Genomic DNA, 22522 nt, shown 5'->3' with positions numbered 1-22522 from the left:
CTATGTCTACTTCTGCTCCGTCCACCTCGATTCCCCCGCCTTTGTTCTCAGTGCCCAGCATGGCGTTTGCACCCCCCATGCTGCCTTTCCTTGCATTACCCGGTACTCCTTCGGTACCGTGGCTCACATGGAAACATTCTTTTTGCACGTTCTTCAGGCAACCGGATGCGAGGCACTACAAGACAACAGGAAGAAAGCCCTTTTACTCGGTAACTTGGGCTTCGAGGGGCAGCGTCTCTACTACAACCTCGCGTCGCAAACGGACCAGACGGCTACTACGTTCGAAGACATTCTTCGCATCTTCGACCAGCACTATAAAGAAAGCACCAATCCCCTGGTGCAGTGCATTATCTTCCAAGACAGGAAGCAACTACCCGGGGAAACCTTTCAGGACTTTGTCATCGGGCTACAAAGGCTGGCGCCTGCCTGTGCATTCAGCGCTTGACACAACGAGTCCCTTCGTGCCCAAACTTTGCAAGGCATCGCATCAGCAAGAATACGAGAAAGGCTACTCTACGAAGGATCGTCCCTAACACTCAAGAAAGCCGAGCAAATTGGATGAAGCGTACAGCAAGTTGACAAGGAACTTCAAGCCTTCAACAGCTCGTCTGTTCAGCGCGTCGAGATGGCGTTGCCAGCCATCAACTTCCTCGCCCAGATGCGCAAGATGGCGGTTCCCGCCACCTTTCTCCCTCGACCCGGCGCCTTCAAGATGGCGCTCAATGGCATGGCGGACAGTTGCATCCTCGGGAGGCCGGCCAATGTGACCCCCGGCCTGAACTCCGCGAAGCCTGTCGAGACATCGCAGTCCATTGCTGCCAATGTGGTTCACCTCACCACATTGCATCCAATCCAGCCTGTCCGGCCAAGCACGGTACCTGTTGTGCGTGTGGGAAAGTGGGACATTACGCTTCGGTTTGCCGTTTGAGGAACCGAACGCAGTGAGTCTCCTGCTTGAACGCAGCTTGTTTCCATTACCGCTGATACAGACTTAGCCACTACAGTCCTGTTTGTGCTTACGATTCAAGCACCGAATTACTGTCCGGCAACAATTCAAGCCGAAGTCCTCATTGTGAATACTACACTCAAGTTGCTCATGGACACAGGAGCTACGGTGTCGCTGATGAACTGCTCCCTATACAAATAACATTTCAAGGTTTTTCCATTATCTCCTTTGAGTCTTCGACTCGAGAATTATTCGCAGCAAGAAATTCTGCATTCAGGACGTTTCTCCGTGCTTGTCAAGTACCGCAACAAGGCTGCAGTAGTGACATTTCACGTCACGAACCAAGGCACTTCTCTTCTGGGCTTGGATGCCATTCAAGCTTTGGGCATTGACATTCAGGGGTCTTTGCTCACATGTCAACAAGTATCAGGACTTCCAACTAACCCAAGCGTCCAGCTTCCATTTCTTCCACACAACGCTCCAGCAGAGTTCGCCCATCTGTTCTCAGGACAATTGGGACTTGTAAAGGGCTTCGTCCACAACGTTCGTCTTCAAGCTTCAGTGCAACCAGTCTCAGCGAAACTGCGTCCTCTACCTCTGGTTCTCCGGGAGCAAGTCTCCGACAAGCTGCAACCCCTGTAATCAGCTGATGTCATCGAACGAGTCGCTGTGTCCGAGTGGATTTCTTCGCTTGTCGTCGTTCGGAAGAAGGATAATTCCATTCGACTGCATCGATCTTCAAGACCCCGACAAGGCTATCATCATCAACACCTTTCCGCTACCGAGGGCTGACGAACTGTTGCATCGACTCGCTGGTGCTACTGTCTTTAGTAAGTTGGACTTGCAGTCCGCTTATCAAGTTTTATTGTCCGAGAAAAGCCGTGAGCTTACTACTTTTATCACTCATGACGGTCTTTTTCACTTTAAGCGTGTGTGTTTCGGTTTGGCATCTGCGCCATCTGCTTTCCAGCAAGTCATGTAATCTGTTTTAAAAGACTGTCCAGGCACCTTGTGCTACCTTGTATGGGGTCACACTCAACATGGCCACGACAGAAATTTGCAAACCGTCCTGTTTAGAATAAGTAATGCAGGCATGCAGCTTAACTACAAGTGCGTATTCAGTGTCCCAGAATTCTTAGGACATAAAATTTCTGCAAACGGCATTTTGCCGATGGATAGCAAAATTCAGGCAATCGTGGAGGCACTGTTGAAACTCATGGGGGCGGACAAGAAGAGAAAGAAGACGGTGGGCTCCAGAGGCGCGCGCGCTACAAGAAGCAATAAAGAAAAAGAAGAATCTTGATTCCGTTCGCATCGAACGCAGCTGTCTCGTCTCGTTTCTGCGACATGGTGCCGTGACCAGGATAGTGGCTACTCCTCTTCGGACTGGCCACGGAATACCAGAACGACGGATTGGCCACAAAAGACGGACGAAGAGGAGGCCCGCAGGCGAACCAATGGCAGCGAGGCGAGACATCGACAGCAAGGAGCAGCCCAGACACAGAGGGCGACCAAGACTCCGATGATGTCTCGCCGCTAGAATCTGTAAGCGACCAGCAGTTTACTCAGTCATTCAAGATGAACAGAGATGTGATTTTGAAAAAGCGAAAAACGCTGAGGACACAAATAACCAACTTAGTGAGCGATGCTGAAAAGAAACTGGAGGAAAATCAGGATCCTACAGCGATGTCGCTGATAGTCAGCCAGATCAAAGGTATTGCAGACTCGCTAAAGAAAGCAGATGAGCAGATGGAGCAGTTCATAACACCCGAAACAGCTGACTCGGAATTTGCGAAAACCACTGAGTACGAGTTAAAGATAATAAGTGCTCTGCACAGCATCAACGCATACCTTTCTCGACAAGAAATGCGGGAAACAGCGAGGGAGCAACCCAACTTTAATGGAGAAGCTAGACAATCGCAGCAAGCTGCAATAGTGAAGCTACCAAAGCTAGAAATAATGAAGTTTGACGGCGATAAAATGAAATGGCAGAGATTTTGGCGGCAACTTGAAACAGCTGTACACGAAAGAACCGACGAATGAAAATCAGAAATTTACGTACCTTCTGTCATCACTAACCGGAAAAGCGGCAGCTGCCGTAGAGGGACTACAGTTTTCCGACAGTAACTATGGTAATGCCATTGATCTACTCAAGCAGAAGTACGGAAAAGATGACGTGCTGGTAGAAATGCATATGAAGAAATTAACTAACTTGAATACAGTGGCAAGCTGCAATGACCATGACGGTTTAAGAAAGCTGTAACAAAAGGTGCAGGTGCACATATGTGGATTGGAATCCTTAGGATTGAAAAGCGAGTCCTATGCATTGATGTTGCTTCCAATCCTGAAAAGAGCTTTGCCAGTGGATCTGTACATTGGATTCCAGTTAAAACAAAGAGAAGCAATCAGTAGACCCTCAGCACAAGATCAGAATGTGGCTTTACGTCAAGAAGATATTCTTAGGCGCTTGATGAAATACATAGAAGATCAGGTAGAGTGCAGAGAGGAATTGTCAACAGAAAGGAAAGAAAGCTACGGAAACAGAACGGAGAGTAAACAGCAGACAAGAACTGTTAATTTTCAAAGTACAGCTACAAAGTTTTGCATATTTTGCGAGAATACGACTCATTTTACTGATGATTGTAGGAAAACGATGCCTTAAGAAGACAAGAAAATTAAACTCAAAGAGGCAAACAGATGTTTCCGCTGTACCAGGCCTCGCCATACTGCTAAAATATTTAAGGCAAACATTAGGTGCAAGATATGTAAAAAATGGCATGCGACGTCTTTGTGCCGAAGCAAACAAATGATAGAACAGTGTACAGCACATACTCCTGATGAAATCGAAAATCAGGAAGAGCGAACATCTACTTGCCAGTTTATGAACCTCTCAAGTGCTTTTCTGCAGACTGCAGTTGCATTAGCAGAAGGTAGAAGGCAGTCATGTTATTGTCATGTTCTGCTGGACACTGGCAGCCAAAGATCATTCATACTGAAAAGCCTATCTGAGAAACTTGGCTGTAAAGTTAAAGGAAAAGAAAGACTCACGGTAGGCTCATTCGGAGGAGGTCAAAATGAAAGAGTCATGAATTCGGTTGAAGTTAAACTAAAGAGTGCCTACAGTAGTGAAGAAGTGTTATTGGAGGTACTGGAGGTAGACATAATTTCAACAAAAAAAAGATTACCGTTCCTGCCTATATCACTGCAAAAGAAGTACGAAGAGGACGGATTCAAGCTGGTTGACAGTTTATGTAGAAGCACATCATGCATGGAAATCGGACTACTTATTGGATCGGACCAGTACTGGCAAGTAATAAAAGGTGGGATCCGAAGACTAGAAGAAAGGTTGACAGCAGCCGAAACCACATTCGGCTGGACAGTACAAGGTCAAGCTAAGATATCAGCAACAATAATGAAGAAGTCAGCCGTAATGGTACTTAACGTCAATGTGGATAACCCTGAAACACAGACAGAACTCAGACATTTCTGGGATATTGAACCACTAGGCATAAAGTTCCCTGAGAAAGAAACCAAGAGACAAGTGGAAGTGATTCAGAACTTCAAGAGGCAATTAAAATTTGAAGAGAAGGGATATTCTGTCAGACCCCCATGGAATGAAAACGTGGAAGACTACCTCGGTGGAAACGAGGATGGCGCATTTGGCCAAGAGAGCTTCCAAGGAAATCAGAGGGGACTCACGACAGCTCCACCCGTTGTCACCATTGTAGAAGAGCCCACCATTCATGCAGTTGAAGATACGGAGGAAGCTGCAGTATCCAACGTCACATTATCGCGGCTTCGAACTAAATACTGGAACAAGGAATATCTAAAAGAACTGAGAGAGCAGTGTAACGTAAGAAAGCAAGAAATGACAGTGAACCAAGGAGATATCGTTTTGATCGGCGCACGCACTCCTAGATCTTTCTGGAACCTGGCTAAGGTCATTGAGGTATATTCTTGAGTCGACGCGAAACCGCGCTCCTGTCTCTTAAGAATGAAAGGAAGACTCGTTCAGAGACCTGTGAAATATCTCTACACACTTGAAGGCTGCTTCCAATCATGAGAAGAAAAGTTTTCGCGGCCGGAAGCTGCTGAAAATCATGGGGGCGGACGAGAAGAGAAAGAAGACGGTGGGCTCCAGAGGCGCGCGCGCTACAAGAAGCAATAAAGAAAAAGAAGAATCTTGATTCCGTTCGCATCGAACGCAGCTGTCTTGTCTCGATTCTGCGACAGGCACCACAACCTAAGGACAAAAAGGCTCTACGTTAATTTCTGGGCCTCACGGGATATTATGCTAAATTCATCCCGCAGTGTGCCAACGTAGTGGAACCACTAAGGAAACTCCTAAGGCAAGGACAAGCCTTTGTCTGGGATCAAAATACTGAATACAGCTTTCAGGCGATTAAAGACGTACTTGCATCCCGCCCGGTGGTACACATGTTTCAACCGCGTCTTCCTATTTTGTCACAGTTGATGCTTCTGACGTAGGCATAGGAGCCGTCCTACAGCAAAAATGCGGAAATGAGCTCTTTACAGTAGCTTTTGCTTCTCGTACGTTATCTTCCGCATAACGATGGTACTCCATAGGCGAAGGGGAAGCATTGGCATGTCTGTTTGCTTGTGAACACTGGCATGTTTACTTGTGGGGTCGACAGTTCACTCTATGAACTGATCCCCAAGCTCTAGTCGCATTGCTATCTTCAAAGGGTCCTGGACAGCGACCATTAAGAATTGCAAGGTGGAATGCAAGATTGCTATATTACAATTTCACCATTGAGTACAGTAAAGGTTACCAAAATGTCATTGCGGACGCATTGTTACGCCTACCTGTCCCTCCCAAATGTGAACCAGCACTAGATGAGGAAATAGTGTCTTTAGTGTCGTCTTGTAAGGCAAAATAGTAAAAGGATAGAGAACTGCGGCGGACTTTCCGCCAGAGTTACAGGCAAATGCTGCTTTACAGTCCGAATTGTCCTACATGGATAATCTGCTTCTTCGAGGTGAACGTATCGTTCCTCCTGCTTTTTTGTGTCAGACACTCAGTCTATTGCTAATGAAGGTCACTTAGGCATCACGAAAACCAAGCTCAGATTGAGAGGCATTACTGGTGGCCTCACATGGATAGGCAAGTTGAGGAACTTGTTGGAAACTGCTTTGTGTGCCAACAAGCAGATAAATCTGCCAAACCATTTTTTGCTCCATTACAACCTGTCGAATGGCCGTTAAGACCATGGAAAAGGTTAGCCATAGACATAATAGGCCCTCTTGATCGTGCTCCACAGTATGCACGCTTTGCATTGGTCATGGTTGACTATCATTCCAAGTGGCCCGAAGTTGCTTTTATGCCTTCCGTCACATCCGAAGCCATCATGCACAGTCTCATGTCTATATTCAGTAGAGAAGGATTTCCTGATGCTATAGTGTCCGACAATGGACCACAGTTTGTTTCTGCACAGTTCAAAAACTTCCTGAAGGAAAGAGGCATTAAGCATTTCTTGTCTTCTCTTAACTACCCACAGGCCAATGGCCAGGTAGAAAGATTTAACCGTGTCCTTAAAGAGTTCATACAGATTGCTATTTTGGAACAGCAAGACCTCAGGCTTGCGGTCTTAAAATACTTAGCAATTTGCAGGTTTACTCGACATATGACTACCGGTGTGTCTCCAGCTATGCTGCTCCATAGTCGACAACCACGAACTCGCCTGGAAGTCGCAAACATGCCTCCACTTCATCCTGAATTCGCTTCTCCAAAGTTGCGCCAGGAAGTGCAGAGTAGAGTACGTAAAAAACAGGAAAATACTAAAAAGTATGTGGATAGTCGTCGCGCAAGCAAATGTCCTCAGTTTCAGCCAAGCGATCTGGTTAGGGTACGTACTTCACAGAAATCTGGTCCTAAATACTCCGGTCCGTTCAAGATTTATCGTAAACTAGGTCGAAGTACTTTCCATCTTGAAAATGGCAAGTGTTCGAATGCACCTAAACTGGTGAAGTACTCAGTACGTCAGGGTGAAACAACAATTAAAAGGAGTCATTTCAATGACGACACATCCTTTGAAGATAGTTTTCCACCTTTTCTTCCAGTTCCTAATGGTACCCGTTTTCCTGCGGCAGCCACGTCTTTGCAACCACCTGTTTCACCACCACCATCGCGTTCACCCTGTGCAGAAAAGTCTCCTGAATGACCGCACGACACTCCACCCCAAGACGCTGCTCCTGAAAACACTCAGGACACTGACGCACCTTCCAGTCCCTGTACAAGTAACACTTCTGCTGTTCCTCCTCTACAACCTGAACCAGTCCTCCGTAGATCTACATGTCATAGACAACCTCCAGTATGGTTTAAGGATTATGTTTCCAAGTAGTTTTCTGCCTTGGTTTATTGTCTACAGAGGTTTCAACCTCCCATGCAAATTCGGCTCTTAACGCCAAAAGTTGTCCTTACATGTTTGTTGGGTAAATAATACACAAGTAGTATCCTTCAAATGGGGGGATTTCTGGCAGCATAAAGGGTGCAATGTGCACGCTGTACTTACTGCTATACTGCAGATTTATCAGTGGGTCCTAGTGGTAGGAACACTTTTCTTGATTTCTTATCATCCCCATAGAAGGAATACCATACATTTCTTGTATGTTGCATTTCTTGCAGCATAAGCATGTAGTATACACATTTTCACTACGGTAATAGCCGCCATACGAATTTGTTTTTCATGCCAAAAAGTTTTTCAACATTACTTAGGTTGTTAGCATCCTTACGGGGGGACTATCCCAACTTCTTGGGAGTGTAAAGTGCTTTGTACGCACAATCTCCAATCCACAACAGCGACACAGCTGTCTCAAGTCAGGCTCAAGGCGAATGAGCCACCCATCAATGCTGTCCCAGAAGGCACACAGATGTTTACACTGTCTACTTTTGTACTCTGTGAACTCTTTTTCATGTAAGATCTGTGTGTGCAAGTCTGCATCTCATCGTCTTCCCAAGATGGGTACTGATACTCTTCAGAACTGTAGTTCAATCATGTTCATTTTCAGTTTTCACGTTGTGTGTTTTTCTTAAAATGGGCAAGCCAAAGATGTCATTTTCTATCGTATAAAGATGTCATCACCAAACACGCGTGTTACAGTGCTAACATGTGTTCTTCTGTAACTCATGACTTGCTTTTGTTGCGAGGAGAGTGAGTAGCGCATTTTCCTCTCAAGGGAGAGGTGATGTGGTATCCTGTGTTGGCTTCTGGTTTCGGTTTTGGGTCGTTTACATCAGGGCGCCACTCAGTGCCAAACACTGCAAGTTGCCTGCTGCGTTTCCCTCGCGGAAATAAAATCCTTCTTTGCCCAGTCCCCGACTTGAGTAGTCCGGCTCTTTTTCAGCGGCGCTGCACGCCCCTGCCGTTTAGGCCTCATGCCATAGGTCCTCCGTCCGGCCGCCTTGTTGAAGCTACAATAATAGTTAAAACAGTCATGCCAGAAATCAGATTAAAGTAACACAAGCATGTCTTGCAAGACTAAGAAGACATGACATCGTGCAACCATCTTCCCATAGCAGAGCTGCTAACTCATGATATTGCAAGGACAAAAGAATGGATCTTAGAGCGCCAAAACACAAAGTACATTGAAACATGGAAAAGAGTTAGTTAATTCGGGTTTAATGGCGCAAAAGCGACTAAGGCCATGCTGCGCCAGCCACAAGATATTAAGAATTCAAATGTTAAAGCAGCGGAAGCTGCATTACTTTAGAGTCTGTGCAAAAAACCAGTTTCTTCTAGAAAGCTGAACAGAAGCAGTAAAGGGCACTAGCGGTTCATCTCCGAGTATTGAGGCGGGGTGTAAAGGTATGTGCGAGTTATAGAGATTCTGTAAAAGCTTTTGTCTCTGTGTTTCAATATTTGGATATCTCATAATAATGTGCATTACTGTGAGTGGTTCATGGCACTTCTCGCAAGTTGGCGGGTTTTCGTTTTGAAGCAGAAAATTGTGTGTCAGGTGTGTATGCTTGATTCGGATTCAACATAGGATTACCTCATAGAAGCGTTGCTGGTCACTGCACGACTTCCATTCGCTAAGCAGGGGTTTTATTGTGTGTAACTTGTTATTTATGCAAGAGTCCCGTTCTAGTTGCCACTTTGATGTCAGGGCCTTATGAATCGCTCGGATACTGTCTTTGTATGGAAGTGTTGTTTGCGTTATACCTTTGCGTGCTGCCATGACCGCACATCTATCTGCTGCTTCATTCCCTGGTATCCCAACATGGCTTGGGACCCAGTAGAATCGTAAGGTTCTTCCATATTCGTTATAGGCCAACATGTTTAGGATATCACCAAGTAGGGGTTCAGACGCGGAGTTAAGGTTTAGAGCTCTGAGTGCGCTTAACGAATCAGTATATATGATAGCATTCATCTGCTTGTCACTGGTAATTTTTTTTACTGTCGTCCATATCGCAAAAACTTCAGCGGTAAACACAAGAAAAATTATTTATCCAAATGCTATTTTGCCAATTTTTCGTTATTATTCCGACACCTAGGTATTCTTGTGTTTTGGAGCCGTCAGTGTAAAATTCCGTGTAATTTTAATATTTTTCTTGTATAGCTCGGAACTCTTGTATTATGTGTTTTTGTGGAATGTCTTTTTTCTTTAGATGTGTTAGTGTCCAGTCACATAGGTGTGAAAAGTTGTACCATGGTGGCAATCTTGGTGGCCTTTCAGCAACCTGCAGGGCCTCATGAGGAACATCATAAGTCTGACAGTATTCTTCGTGTCATAAGATTAGTGGCCGAATCATGTTCGGTTTGCTTGTGTAGTGTATCCGTGATTTGCACTGTGTTACGATGCTGTAGCATATATGTTGTGGTGATGATCGAATTCGTAGTACATAGGAAAGTGTAAGTAGTGCTCTGCGTTGCTGTAAGGAAGGCTCATTGCAGTCAACATATAAACTTTGGACAGGCGGTGTTCTGTAGGCACCGCTCGCCAGTCGTAGGCCGAGATTATGAACTGGATCGAGTCGCTTGATGTATGACTGCCTAGCTGCACCATAAACTACACTACCATAGTCGAGGAGGCTACGTACGAGGGACAGGTATATACGTAGTAGACAAGTTCGGTCAGATCCCCAGTGCTTGTGCGATAGCACCTTGAGGATATTTAATGCTTTATTTGCTTTAATTTTAGTTGTGTTAATGTGGGCCAGGAAGTTCAGCTTTGTGTCAAATGTTACGCCTAAATATTTGTGGTCGTCTTTGACCAGCAAGGTTGTACCATTCAATGTGAGAACTGGATTGCAGTGTAACCCTCGTTTCTGGGAGAAGACAACTATAAGTTTTGTCTGTTGAAAAATGGAATCCATTTTTGTCAGCCCATTGTGTAAGGTTATTTATGGTTATTTGTAGTTGTCTTTCGCAAGTGGGTAGATTTGAGGTGCGGCAAGCCACTTGCAAATCGTCGACATATATTGAGTGCATAACAGAGGATGGTATGATCTTATTAACAGAGTTCATTTTGATTACGAAGAGTGTCGTGCTCAGAATACAACCTTGTGGAACACCATTTTCCTGTGTAAATGTGAATGAAAGTATTGTGCCGAGACGCACCTGAAATGTTCTATTTGCCATAAAATCAGATAGACAGTTTAGCAGTCTGCCACGCACTCCCAAGTCAGCCAGGCCTCTTAAAATTCCACACCCGCTACGTGGTATCATACGCTTTTTCTAGTTCGAAAAATACTGTGAGACAGTGTTGTTTATGTAGAAATGCGTTACGTATTTCATGTTCTAGTCGTACGAGGTGGTCAGTTGTCGAGAAGCCCTTTCTGTATCCGCACTGGTGCACATCTATTAGGTTCCTTGATTCAAGGATGAATGTGAGCCTTATGGTTATGATAGTCTCATTAGATTTGGCTAGACAGCTTGTTAAGGCAATGGGCCTGTAGCTGCTTGGGGACGTTGTGGAGTTACCTGATTTCAAAAAAGGCACTATTACTGCATTTTTCCAGTCTGTAGGCATTACTACAGATTCCCAGATCTTGTTGAAAAATTTAAGAAGTGTTTCTGCTGATGCTTGAAATAGGTGTGCCAACGTCGTGTAGTGGACACGGTCAAGACCTGTTGCTGTTTTTTTTACCGGCAGAGAGAACCCTGTTCAATTCTTGCATTGTGAGGACGTTATTATAAGGTTCATTTGAAGCCCCAGTAGTGGGCAGTCTGTGTTTCTCCGCTAACTTTTTATATTTTAAGAAATCACTTGAGTAGTTTGCTGAGCTGGAGACCTTGCAAAAATGTTCGCCTAATAAGTTGGCCTGGTCCTGTAGTGTTGTTTGTGTGCCTGGACATGTGATTAGTGGTATTGTGTATGATGTGTACTCTCCTTTAAATTTCCTTACCTGGTCCCACATTCGTTTTGACGTGACCATATTATTAATTGAAGATACATATTTGTGCCATGACGATTTCTCTGCCTGTCTTCGAATAAATCGTGCTTTGGCTTTGGCCTGTTTGAAATTTAAAAGGTTGCTATAAGTGGGGTACCTCTATAGGATTCCCCAGGCCTTATTTTGCTTCCTTTTGGCTTCGGTACACTCGTTCGTCCACCAGGGATTTAGCCTTTTGTGTACAATACCGGACGACTGGGGTATTGCCTTTCTACTGCAGAGATTATGACTTTAGTGATTTTTTTGTTAAGTTCGTCAATGCTTAGTTCCTGTGAAAAGACAACTTCCAGTTTCGCGTTTTCCATAAAAAGCGGCCAGTCAGCGAGCTGTAATTTCCACTGGCGTGGCCTAGTGACTAAGGTTGGTGGTGATGATAAAAATTTGATGATTGCGGGCAAGTGATCACTGCCATAATAAGACTTGTCAACGGTTTCCCATTTAAGATAATTAAAAAGAGATGGTGAGCAAAAAGCTAACTCTAAACTAAAAGTGCGGGAAGTCGGTGAAAAGTATGTCGGTGCACCTTAACTTAAAAGGCAGATATCATTTGACAGAATAAAACCTTCAACCATTTGCCCTCTTTGGTCAGTCTTGATGCTGCCCCAAAGAGTACCGTGGGCATTAAAATCCCCCACTAAAACAAATGGCTCCGGTAATTGACCTGTTATATTTTCTAAGTGTTTAGTGGTAAAATGGGTGTGGGGTGGGATATACAGCAAGCAAATGGTGATAGTTTTGCGAGTTATAACGGTGACAGCAACGGATTCTATGTGACTGGCAATGGGAACTTCTCTAGCTGCAATACGGCCCGGCACCACAATGGCTACACCACCCGAAAGCCGGTTCATTTGAGTGCGGTTGCGCTGTACAACAATGAAACCTTTTAAAATATGCTTGTGTTTTTCGCCTAGGTTTGTTTCCTGTAAGCTTAAGGCCACAGGAGAGAAGATAAATAACAGGTCTTTAATGTCACCTAAGTTATGTAAAAGACCTCTACAATTCCAGTGAATAATAAAAGCCATTATGGAACTGAAGGGTAAAAAATGGCGTTAACAGTTGAATAGGAGATAGGAAAGATGTTAGGTGACGTAGATCTCAAGAAGGGTGATACAAAGGAGCGTTAACCTTCAGGTTATCGTCTTCTTATTTTGGGTGGTTATTGGGATCTTATCCCTCTTACCGCGCTTGAGAGAGCGCTTGTCCTTCGGTGTCAATGACACCGGGGTTTTTGTGTCGATCTCCATCGCTCTCTCTGAAGCGCTGGAAGACCGAGAGTTGGGCACCGAGACACATGCCTCGGGCCTTGGGGTTCACTTGATCTTAGGGCCCTGCAGGACTGGTGTCTGCAAGGCCTCCGAAGAGGGTGGAGCAGTACTGGTTGCTTCCACTGCTTCCACCACGGGGGCGGGAGGGGTCACTGCGGCACCACTGCGCGTGGGCTCGCATGACTCCGGGGGCCTTTGTGACACTGCCCCCGCCTGCGTCACATCGGCATAACTTCTTCGCGGAAGGTATGATAGCCGCTTTCTGGCTTCAAAGAACGAAATTCTTTCTTTGACAGTTAGTGCTATTACTTCTTTTTTTTTTCCAGCATGGGCAAGACCGCGAGTAGGCTGGATGGTCTCCTTTGCAGTTAATACAATATGGGGAAGAAGTGCATTTTTCAGTTTGATGATCATTGGAGCTGCATTTAGCACAGCTTGTTTGACCTCGGCATGCATGTGAAGCATGTCCGAACCTTTGGCACTTGAAACACCGTCTTGGGTTCAGGATATATGGTCTCACATTTACTTTTACATACCCTGCATCCAGGGAGGTAGGCACTTCGCCTGCTCCAAAGGTGAGTATAACATGCAAAAGGATAGACAGTTGGGCGAGTTGGTACGGTAACATGGTCTTGGCTTGTAGCGCGAAGTGAACACGGACACTGAAAGGAGCAGACAGGACGAGCGCTTAACGCTCGTCCTGTCTGCTCCTTTCTGTGTCCATGTTCACTTCGCGCTACAAGCCAAGACCATGTGAGTATAACATATTTGGTGGGGATTTCTTGGTCGTTTCTGTGGATTACTATTCTTTGTACCTTTGTCACATTTTGTTCTTGAAAACCCTCAAGGAGTTCCTCATCGCTAAAACCAATAAAGTCTTCTTCAGATATCACTCCCCTGCTTGTATTAAGTGTTCTATGGACTGACACTGTCACTGTCGCGTCGCCAATACTGGTAAGGCCAGTGAGCTTCTCTGCTTGGTCTTAATCATTCAGTTCTAGGAGGAAGTCCCCGATAGACATTTTGGAGGCTTTGTACGTTGGTCCGATTTTTTCTTTCAGGCATTTGGCTACAAGGAATGGAGAGAGTTTTCTTACTGGCATGTTGCTTTCGCTGTGTACTACATAGTACTTGGGGAAGGATGGAGCGTTGCTCCGAAAGGAGAAATGGAATGGTACTTCGGTGCGGCATCTTTTCAGACGCTGATCATAGACGACAGAGGTTTGTGCTGCCATAGAAAATGTGTATGTTCGGCAACAGCGCCGACCGCCCTCCACGGAGCCCAATGAGGGGACGTGGCAGAGCCATTGTACAAGCCTGCACGACGCCAGCCGTACGCCGTCGCTATAACCAAATATGGTGCACCCAAGGTAGGATAGCCGCAGAAGGTTAACCCTTGCCACCGTGGAGAAAGGAAGTAAATGGAAAAAAGAAGACAGGAAAGGTGGAAAGTGAGAGATAAAGACGAAGATTTGAGGAGAGAGAGACAGGAAAGGGCGACTGTCGATTTCCCTCAGGTGGGTCATTCTGGAGGTGCCGTCTACGTGAAGCCGAGGCCAAAGGGGTGTGTTGCCGCCGCCGAGGGGCCATAAAGGTCTCATGCTATTTCAGTTAAGCAGTACTACCGTTTAGTACATACTTTTTCCATACAACTACAACTATGGTTTAACGAGGTCTCACTGTACATTACAAAAGGATGGATAGGTGGGCTAGTTGGTAATGACCTATAATAAAACTTAGAGCACTAACAACACAAAGGAAGTTATTTGGTGCGTTATGTGGTGGTGTGCCGTGCGTGGTGTGCGTTTCTCCTATGTCCTTTGCGTTTTCAGTGCTCCAAGTTTTTATAATTTTTATTACAAACAAGTTCACAGAGGAAAAAATTCACCAACTATTACGATACGCCCTAATGCAAAATTTGAGCGCAGCTCTATTTGTGTTTTCATTTCAAAATATATTGAGGCAAAGAACTTGAGAAACACATGTAGCATAGTCGACAGTCGTCGAAAATTTGATCTGTGGGTGAAGTGCATCGGCTTGTATACATGACTCATTGAAGGTTCCAGTGTAATCGCTGGTGCCGTATGGCTTCCAGAAAGTACCACACAATTCTCATCGCGCATACAATCAGATTACAAAACAATCGCAAACCATGATAATCGAAACAAGTGTGAAAGAGACAAAACCAAGCAAACCAAACAAGCGCAAGCGGGAGTTGATGCGAGCAGACGCTAGTACAAAACAAGCAGTCCAGCTGAGACCAGATACAAGTATGCATTGAGCGGTTGGGCGGATCCGCGTGACACCAGTTCCATGCACGCATGTCACTGAAGGTGCTGGTCTCATTGGTCTCTGCTGTGGCTCGTGTCTTTCATCTCCCGCTCCATGTTCGCTTTTTCATCTTTCATCTTTCACTGTGCTCATTTGCTCGGTTACGCTGCTGACTGCGACGCTCGCCGCAGGAACGAGCGCCTGAGAGCTGTGCTCTAAAATGCACAGAATGTGCCACATTGCCATTGGGTCATGCAATGAGTAGCTGCACAGTAGACGACCAAGCGAGTGCCAGAGCATGAGCATCTCCTAAACTGTTGAAGTTGGCAATCTCCTTGAAAACACAGCCAAAACTGATATGCATAAAAGCTGTTACCGCAAATTATTCAGGGCATTCCGAGTCATGCTAGTATAAGTCCTGCCTACTTTCTTGGTCTCATTATTTTGACCAAGGAGGAAACAGAGGCTGCTCAGCAGTAGTGCATGGAGCAAGTGACAAGCAACTCACCTGGGATGCTCTGGGACACCTGGGCGGCAATCTCTACCAGCGACAGGGGCTTCATCCTGGAACAACCATTCTTCAGTGACCACACTGGGGAGGGGAGGACACAGCTATCAAGCCTTCATTATATCTGACATTCGTTACCAGTGGCCAGATTAATAAAAACAAAACAATCGTGTCTATGCAGAAATGCACATCTGATGCCCCCAATGGGCTTTGCTGCATGACACAACGATGAATTATAACCATCACTAAAATGCAACCAGGGTCCTTTGATATTTCTACTTGTCGCAATAATTCAGGTCAAGTTTCCTACAGAGAGAGAAGCTGCCTCTAGCGGCAACACTGCAAACAAGGAGGCCACCACCAGTCTCGTTGGATTGCGTTGTGGTTTCCATTGCTAAGACTGGAGGAGGATGCAGTTGGCTACAGTATACAGCAACTCACACTATTTTGGAAATTCTGTTTAATTGCATGTCTAGGTGAAGATACTTAATCATCTTGAAGGCTCCTGTTAGAATGAAACTTGCAATGAAAAAGTTTTAAAGCATTCTAGAAAGCACTTCATTCAGTAGCTTCTTTCTTCTTGTTATGTGATCACTTTTTGTTCGTCCTACAGAAACCCCACAAAGTATGAACAAAAAAGCAGCAGCACACCAGGCTTCCTATTTCACATTCAGCACAGCGAACAGGACTGCCGAGTGTTTTAGTTCACTAGATTTCATTTTACGCATTCTCTGTTTGTGCAGAACTAGTTACCGCAGCCAGCAAGGTGTTTCCTCAATAAAAATCCATCAACAGTAAACATTTGTTGCGTTTTCCTTTCTGCCTGTTCGTCTGTGCTTGCAAAACCAACTGGCCAAACTTGCAGTTCTACAAAAACACTGCGGCCATTCTAAAGCACAACCTCCCAGGTGCAGTGCAGGAAACAAGGTCTCCAGGGACAGCAATGAAAACTAAATGCCCCAAAACTATCACATAGTAGTGATGGTGAAGAAATCGGCAAAACTGTGAGTGACGAAACTAGCTTTTTATTGGGAGAACCTGTGCCTTCAAAAACAGGCTACACTCAAGGAATGACAGCGGCGAACACAGTCAGCAATCGTCGAAAATCTGATCTGCCAGTGATGCGCATCGGCTTTTATACATGAGCCATCGAAAGTCCCACAGTAATCGCCGGTTCCCGCGTGTCTTCCAGAAAGTCCTACATAATTCACATCACATATGCAATCGAATTACACAAGCTTCAGTGACAACAGACAGCAGATAGAACTATCGATAACATTCAAGAAATTTCCTATACATACGGGCATGTCCCATGCTGAGCGATAACATTTGTTAGATGGTGAAAAGTGGTATCACAAGGAGCAGCACTCCTTGGGATAGTTACTCAGGCGAGCTTCCCACACTAAGCGTGCCGCGCTCGCCTCGCACCTGCTTAAGCTTTTCCTAGTCTCTAGAGCCGCTCGAGTTCGCTCGACTCAAACTAAATAATGTCCACGCAACCTTGGGCGATCGGAACGCATGTGATCTGCGCCCGGCCGGCTGAGAAAGGGGCTTTGTACCGACCACAGAGCTCCATGTCTCAGTTAGGTGCCTGGTGTAGTCTCATGCGGACGCCATCCTCTCGGGAAGCGCGGAGACTATCTTATATTCCCTCATCTTTTAAAATGTTCAATACTCAGAAGCATTTCTCTCGGAAACCATACTTAGTTCAAGGGAATTTTCCATGTCTCAATAATTTCTCTTGTCGTATTCGAGTGCTGATTGCCATGTTATCTGTTGTTAACATAACTTTTTCTCAAGTCTCTAAATTTATTAAGGCAGTTTTTCGCGTGCGTACCATGGCCACACACGTTTATACCTCCTTCTGTTTCTCTACCGTGGGTGCGCTCTAGAACCACGGCACTGCAATTATACTTGAGTAATTTCGAGTAAAAGTAAAAATCGACTTGAGTAAAATCGACCATCGCGGACAACATCAGTCTCTTTCCACATAAGTATGAGGCTCTAGACAGGAGCTATGCCGCTTCAATGTAACCTGGGGCCTGACGGATCAACCGACTGAGCTATCTCTCCGGCCAACATCCAAGGGTCATATGTTCACATTCCCTGTTCTCTTCCTTTCTTGTTTTCCTTTTTTTCCTTTCTTTTTATCTCTTTTTTTTCTAGTTTATCACTATATCAGGGAATTGCATATCTTCGCCACGACCGTCGTCTGCACAAGGACCCTCCTAAAAAAAAAAAGATTTCTCTTGAAACACTTGTACATTTTTTTTTCTCCTCTATTATTTATGGCCACTTATGTGCAGGTCATAAACTACCAGGTTTCTCCAGTTGAGTGCCATCTGTGCGGTTTAACCGAGCTCAGATTGGTCGACCTTGACTGATTGAAGGCACCACTGTAGGTTAAATGACGTGTACAACTCCTGCGGTGGCGAAGAGGTAGAGGATTCGCCTCACGTGCACGAGGACCGTGGTTCGAATGCACGCGCTTGCACGCATGCTTCACCAAGTAACATTTCTGTACAGAGGCAAAGCTGACTTTCAGGAACAGGCATTATGCAACACAGCGTGCTTTTCAAGCTTCTAAGCAAATCACGAGGACCACAAAGGCGGAGTCCATGCCCTTGCTGACAGCAGCAAATTCTTTCAATAAAAACACAGCACCTAACAGTAATAAGCTTCATACCGAATGTCGAAGCAGCTAGGCCTAGTCTGCCGCAGAAGTGGCTACGGCTGCCAGGGGATCTGCGAGCGAGAGTGCCAGTTTGAGGCGGCGAGGTAATCAAAATGGCAGCGGTGGTGGCTTTGATCAATGCAGTTTCGAACCTGTGGTCCTGGCAGAACGTCCGGAAAATTGAATGGCGAAAAGTTCTTGTGTCCGAAATTTCAGACATTCTGATACACTGACTATATGAGGTACTTGGTAGTGCCGGGAAGCCGTCCAAATTATCGGGAATCCGGAAAGTCAGTTGTTGACTGTACACTGGCAACTACTCCAGCTGACAACAGGGCATCGAAGTCGATTTATTATGATTCCTGTGTTACTTGAGCCAGCATTACCGCGACTTGCGACCCTTTATGAAATTACAGCTAATTTTTGCTGATAGAGGCACAAATTCCCCGAGTTTTCCAAGTTTTTCCAGACTACTGAAAATTCCCAAGAATTCCCGGTTTTCCCAGTTAGTAGACACCCTGTTATGTCAAGGAGGGCTGACACCATGTTGCCTGATGCTGTCACTTTCTAGTAAGCGTGTTAAAAAAATAAAAATATGACTTGATCCAGTTTTTAAAATAACGATAGTGCTTACTTTATTCAATAAGAAAACAAAAAGGGGTGGGGGGGGCTAGTGAAATGCTCAGCAAATAAAATACCTTTAAAAAATATGGCAAGACCTATTGCGCATCAAGTCAAACATTCCCAAATATGAATAAAAAGGAGATGTATGCAGAAGCAAATATTTTCAAATATGAGCTATTTCTATCAATTGATTACAAGCTCATTGGTGTGACGTCCGAAGTTTGTCACAAGTCAGATTCTCTCTCAACAGCCGTTAAGTCACCCTCAACTGTCCAGACATACTCTCAGAAAGCGCGTGCCTCAGTGTTGAGTTTCACTGCTCGAAAGAGTTTATTTTGGTTTAGATGAGGGACAAATGCATCTCGGCATTAGCCAAAACTTTGTTTTTTGAGCTCAAATTCCTTCAAAATGGTGGCAGCACGCTTCCTTTCCCGTTCATTCCTCAATGCGTAGGTCCTTTCTGTTCTCGTCCTCCTTCCGACGCATGTTCACTTTACAAACCATTTGAACCATCCTCTTGGTCATTTGTACAGTCAACATACAATTTTTAGTACTTCCTAGGGGCCGTAGAACATCCGAAAAATCGGGCAGTTCGACAAAATGCGCCTACATGGTTGTCTCGTGTCTCCTTCCTTCGTCCGTTGTTTTATTTGGCACCTGTCTTTTACTGCCCTTAAGGACTCAAATCGCCACAAGCACATCTGAAAAAGCTCTTAAAGCCTGCCAGTATACTCATTAGGCATATCGGTGCTCGCATTGTGACTAGAGATGGTGAGTGCACATGTGTATAATTTAGGAATACATACTGCGTAACGCGACAATTGCCCCTTCCAACGCTTGTTATGCTTCACTGCAATACTTGAGCTTAGGCTTCACTACGTAACATTATTGTTTAAGGCGAAGATAACTTTCAGAAACTGGCATTGTGCAACGCGCCGTGCTCACAGCTAATTTTCCCTGATAGAAGCACAAATTCCCCAAGTTTTCCTGGAGTATTTCCAGACTATTCGAAATCCCCGAGAATTCCCGGTTTTCTCAGTTTTCGCGGTTGGTAGACACCCTGCCTTCCATCCCTCCGAACACAAATGGGCTGCACCCATAGCTCTGTGCCGCGCTGTCCGAAACACAAATGGACCACGCCAACTGCGCTGACAATGCTACCGGCACTGTTCCCACATTGCTCACTGGGCGCTCACAGTTGGTTCTTTATTCTATTGCCAATGTCTTTCTCTATGCTATGGCCCTCATTCTGCACAATTCTGCCAATGGATTAGGCCGCTCGTGCCTGTCTTTGTTCATTGCGTTGAAATTGTTACTGGCCACATTGTTTCTCAGCTTCGTTTGACTCGCCACCGAAATGGAAGATGGCTGACCCGCCCGTTGATCATTGGCAATCTAAGACGTTGCTGGTGAAAAGAAAGCGCACTGCTATAGATTTAGAAACAAAATGCTTCTAACCGATGAGGCAATCGTGGCGAACATGTTTGCATTGGATAGCGATAGTGACTGCCACGATGGCAGCGCTGCTGCGGTAGGGCAGGCAGCCTTAACACTGTGCTCGCAAGAGGTCCAATGATGATTCAGTATTTGACGGGCTTGTTTTCGCAAAGGACCTTCCGCTTCACCACATGGAGCACCTGGATGCCTTGGAGAAGAATGTCGGCAAGCTTCGCATAAAGCAAGCAAGGCGGATGGACATGCGGTTTTGTCGTGCAAGCCAGGGGGAAGTACATGGGAAGATGCTTGTGGTGACCACGTCCCAGCATTTCCTCTGGATTTCTCAAGCTGAGATGCTGCCACAGCAACCTTCCCGCATTTTTTAAAAGGCGCCTTTTGGGTCCACCCAAGCGATGCCTCAGCGGAGCTCGTACGTCACTTTGTGCATTTTACCCCTGAGGTTGTTTGTGATTTTCTTTTGAACACGAATGCAACAGCTGATTTTTATTTATTTTATTTACAATACTGTAGGCCCTTCCGGGCTGTTACGGGGTCATCATCATCATCATCGTCATCATCATCAGCCTGGTTATGCCCACTGCAGGGCAAAGGCCTCTCCCATATTTCTCCAACTACCCCGGTCATGTACTAATTGTGGCCATGTTGTCCCTGCAAACTTCTTAATCTCATCCACCCACCTAACTTTCTGCCGCCCTCTGCTACGCTTTCCTTCCCTTGGAATCCATTCCGTAACTCTTAATGACCATCGGTTATCTTCCCTCCTCATTACGTGTCCTGCCCATGCCCATTTCTTTTTCTTGATTTCAACTAAGATATCATCAACTTGCGTTTGTTCCCTCACCCAATCTGCTCTTTTCTTGTCCCTTAACGTTATACCAATCATTCTTCTTTCCATAGCTCGTTGCGTCGTCCTCAATTTAAGTAGAACCCTTTTCGTAAGCCTCCAGGTTTCTGCCCCGTACGTGAGTACTGGCAAGACACAGCTGTCATAAACTTTTCTCTTGAGGGATAATGGCAACCTGCTGTTCATGATCGGAGAATGCCTGCCAAACTCAGTCCAGCCCATTCCTATTCTTCTGATTATTTCAGTCTCATGATCCGGATCCGCAGTCACTACCTGTCCTAAGTAGATGGATTCGCTTACCACTTCCAGTGCCTCACTATCTATTGTAAACTGCTGTTCCCTTCCGAGACTGTTAAACATTACTTTAGTTTTCTGCAGATTAATTTTTAGACCCACCCTTTGGCTTTGCCTCTCCAGGTCAGTGAGCATGCATTGCAGTTGGTCCCCTGAGTTACTAAGCAAGGCAATATCATCAGCGAATCGCAAGTTACTAAGGTATTCTCCATTAACTCTTATCCCCAATTCTTCCCAATCCAGGTCTCTGAATACCATCGGAGAGATCGTATCTCCCTGCCTGACGCCTTTCTTTATTGGGATTTTGTTGCTTTCTTTATGGAAGACTACGGTGGCTGTGGAGCCGCTATAGATATCTCAGTATTTTTACATACGGCTCGTCTACACCCTGATTACGCAATGCCTCCATGACTGCTGAGGTTTCGACTGAATCAAACGCTTTCTCGTAATCAATGAAAGCTATATATAAAGGTGTGTTATATTCCGCACATTTTTCTATCACTTGATTGATAGTGTGAATATGGTCTATTGTTGAGTAGCCTTTACGGAATCCTGCCTGGTCCTTTGGTTGACGGGAGTCTAAGGTGTTCCTGATTCTATTTGCAATTACCTTAGTAAATACTTTGTAGGCAACGGGCAGTAAACTGATCGGTCTATAATTTTTCAAGTCTTTGGCGTCCCCTTTCTTATGGATTAGGATTATGTTAGCATTTTTCCAAGATTCCGGTACGCTCGAAGTCATGAGGCATTCCGTATACAGGGTGGCCAGCTTCTCTAGAACAATCTGCTCACCATGCTGCAACAAATCTGCTGTTACCTGATTCTCCCCAGCTGCCTTCCCCCTTTGCATAGCTCCCAAGGCTTTCTTTACTTCTTCCGGTGTTACCTGTGGGATTTCGAATTCCTCTAGACTATTCTCTCTTCCATTATCGTCGTGGGTGCCACTGGTACTGTATAAATCTCTATAGAACTCCTCAGCCACTTCAACTATCTCATCCATATTAGTAATGATATTGCCGGCTTTGTCTCAACGCATACATCTGATTCTTGCCAATTCCTAGTTTCTTCTTCACTTTACAGTTTCTTCTTTACAGGGTGGGAATAAACAAAACAAGAAGTTCAGAGGAGCAGTTTAAAAATGCACATCATGCAAGGCTGGAATAACAATACATAGACAATTACGATTGAAATGACATGTATAAAAGGAAGCATGATTTTTAT

At 45.2% G+C, this 22522-nt stretch overlaps 1 protein-coding gene across 2 annotated transcripts in view; it reads right to left on the bottom strand.

Annotated features, from left to right (window-relative positions):
• Positions 1 to 22522, bottom strand: part of LOC126529770 (26S proteasome non-ATPase regulatory subunit 13-like) — a 199400-nt gene that overhangs the window by 140756 nt on the left and 36122 nt on the right. For both annotated transcript variants that reach the window (XM_055070023.2, XM_050177280.3), the window contains exon 4: positions 15408 to 15463. In XM_055070023.2, the coding sequence (XP_054925998.1) occupies positions 15408 to 15463 (56 nt within the window). The remainder of the gene's footprint in view (positions 1 to 15407; positions 15464 to 22522) is intronic.

The sequence above is a fragment of the Dermacentor andersoni genome, chromosome 9, assembly GCF_023375885.2.
Source record: "Dermacentor andersoni chromosome 9, qqDerAnde1_hic_scaffold, whole genome shotgun sequence".
NCBI lineage: Eukaryota > Metazoa > Arthropoda > Arachnida > Ixodida > Ixodidae > Dermacentor > Dermacentor andersoni.
This window is presented reverse-complemented; position numbering and strand designations above follow the sequence as displayed.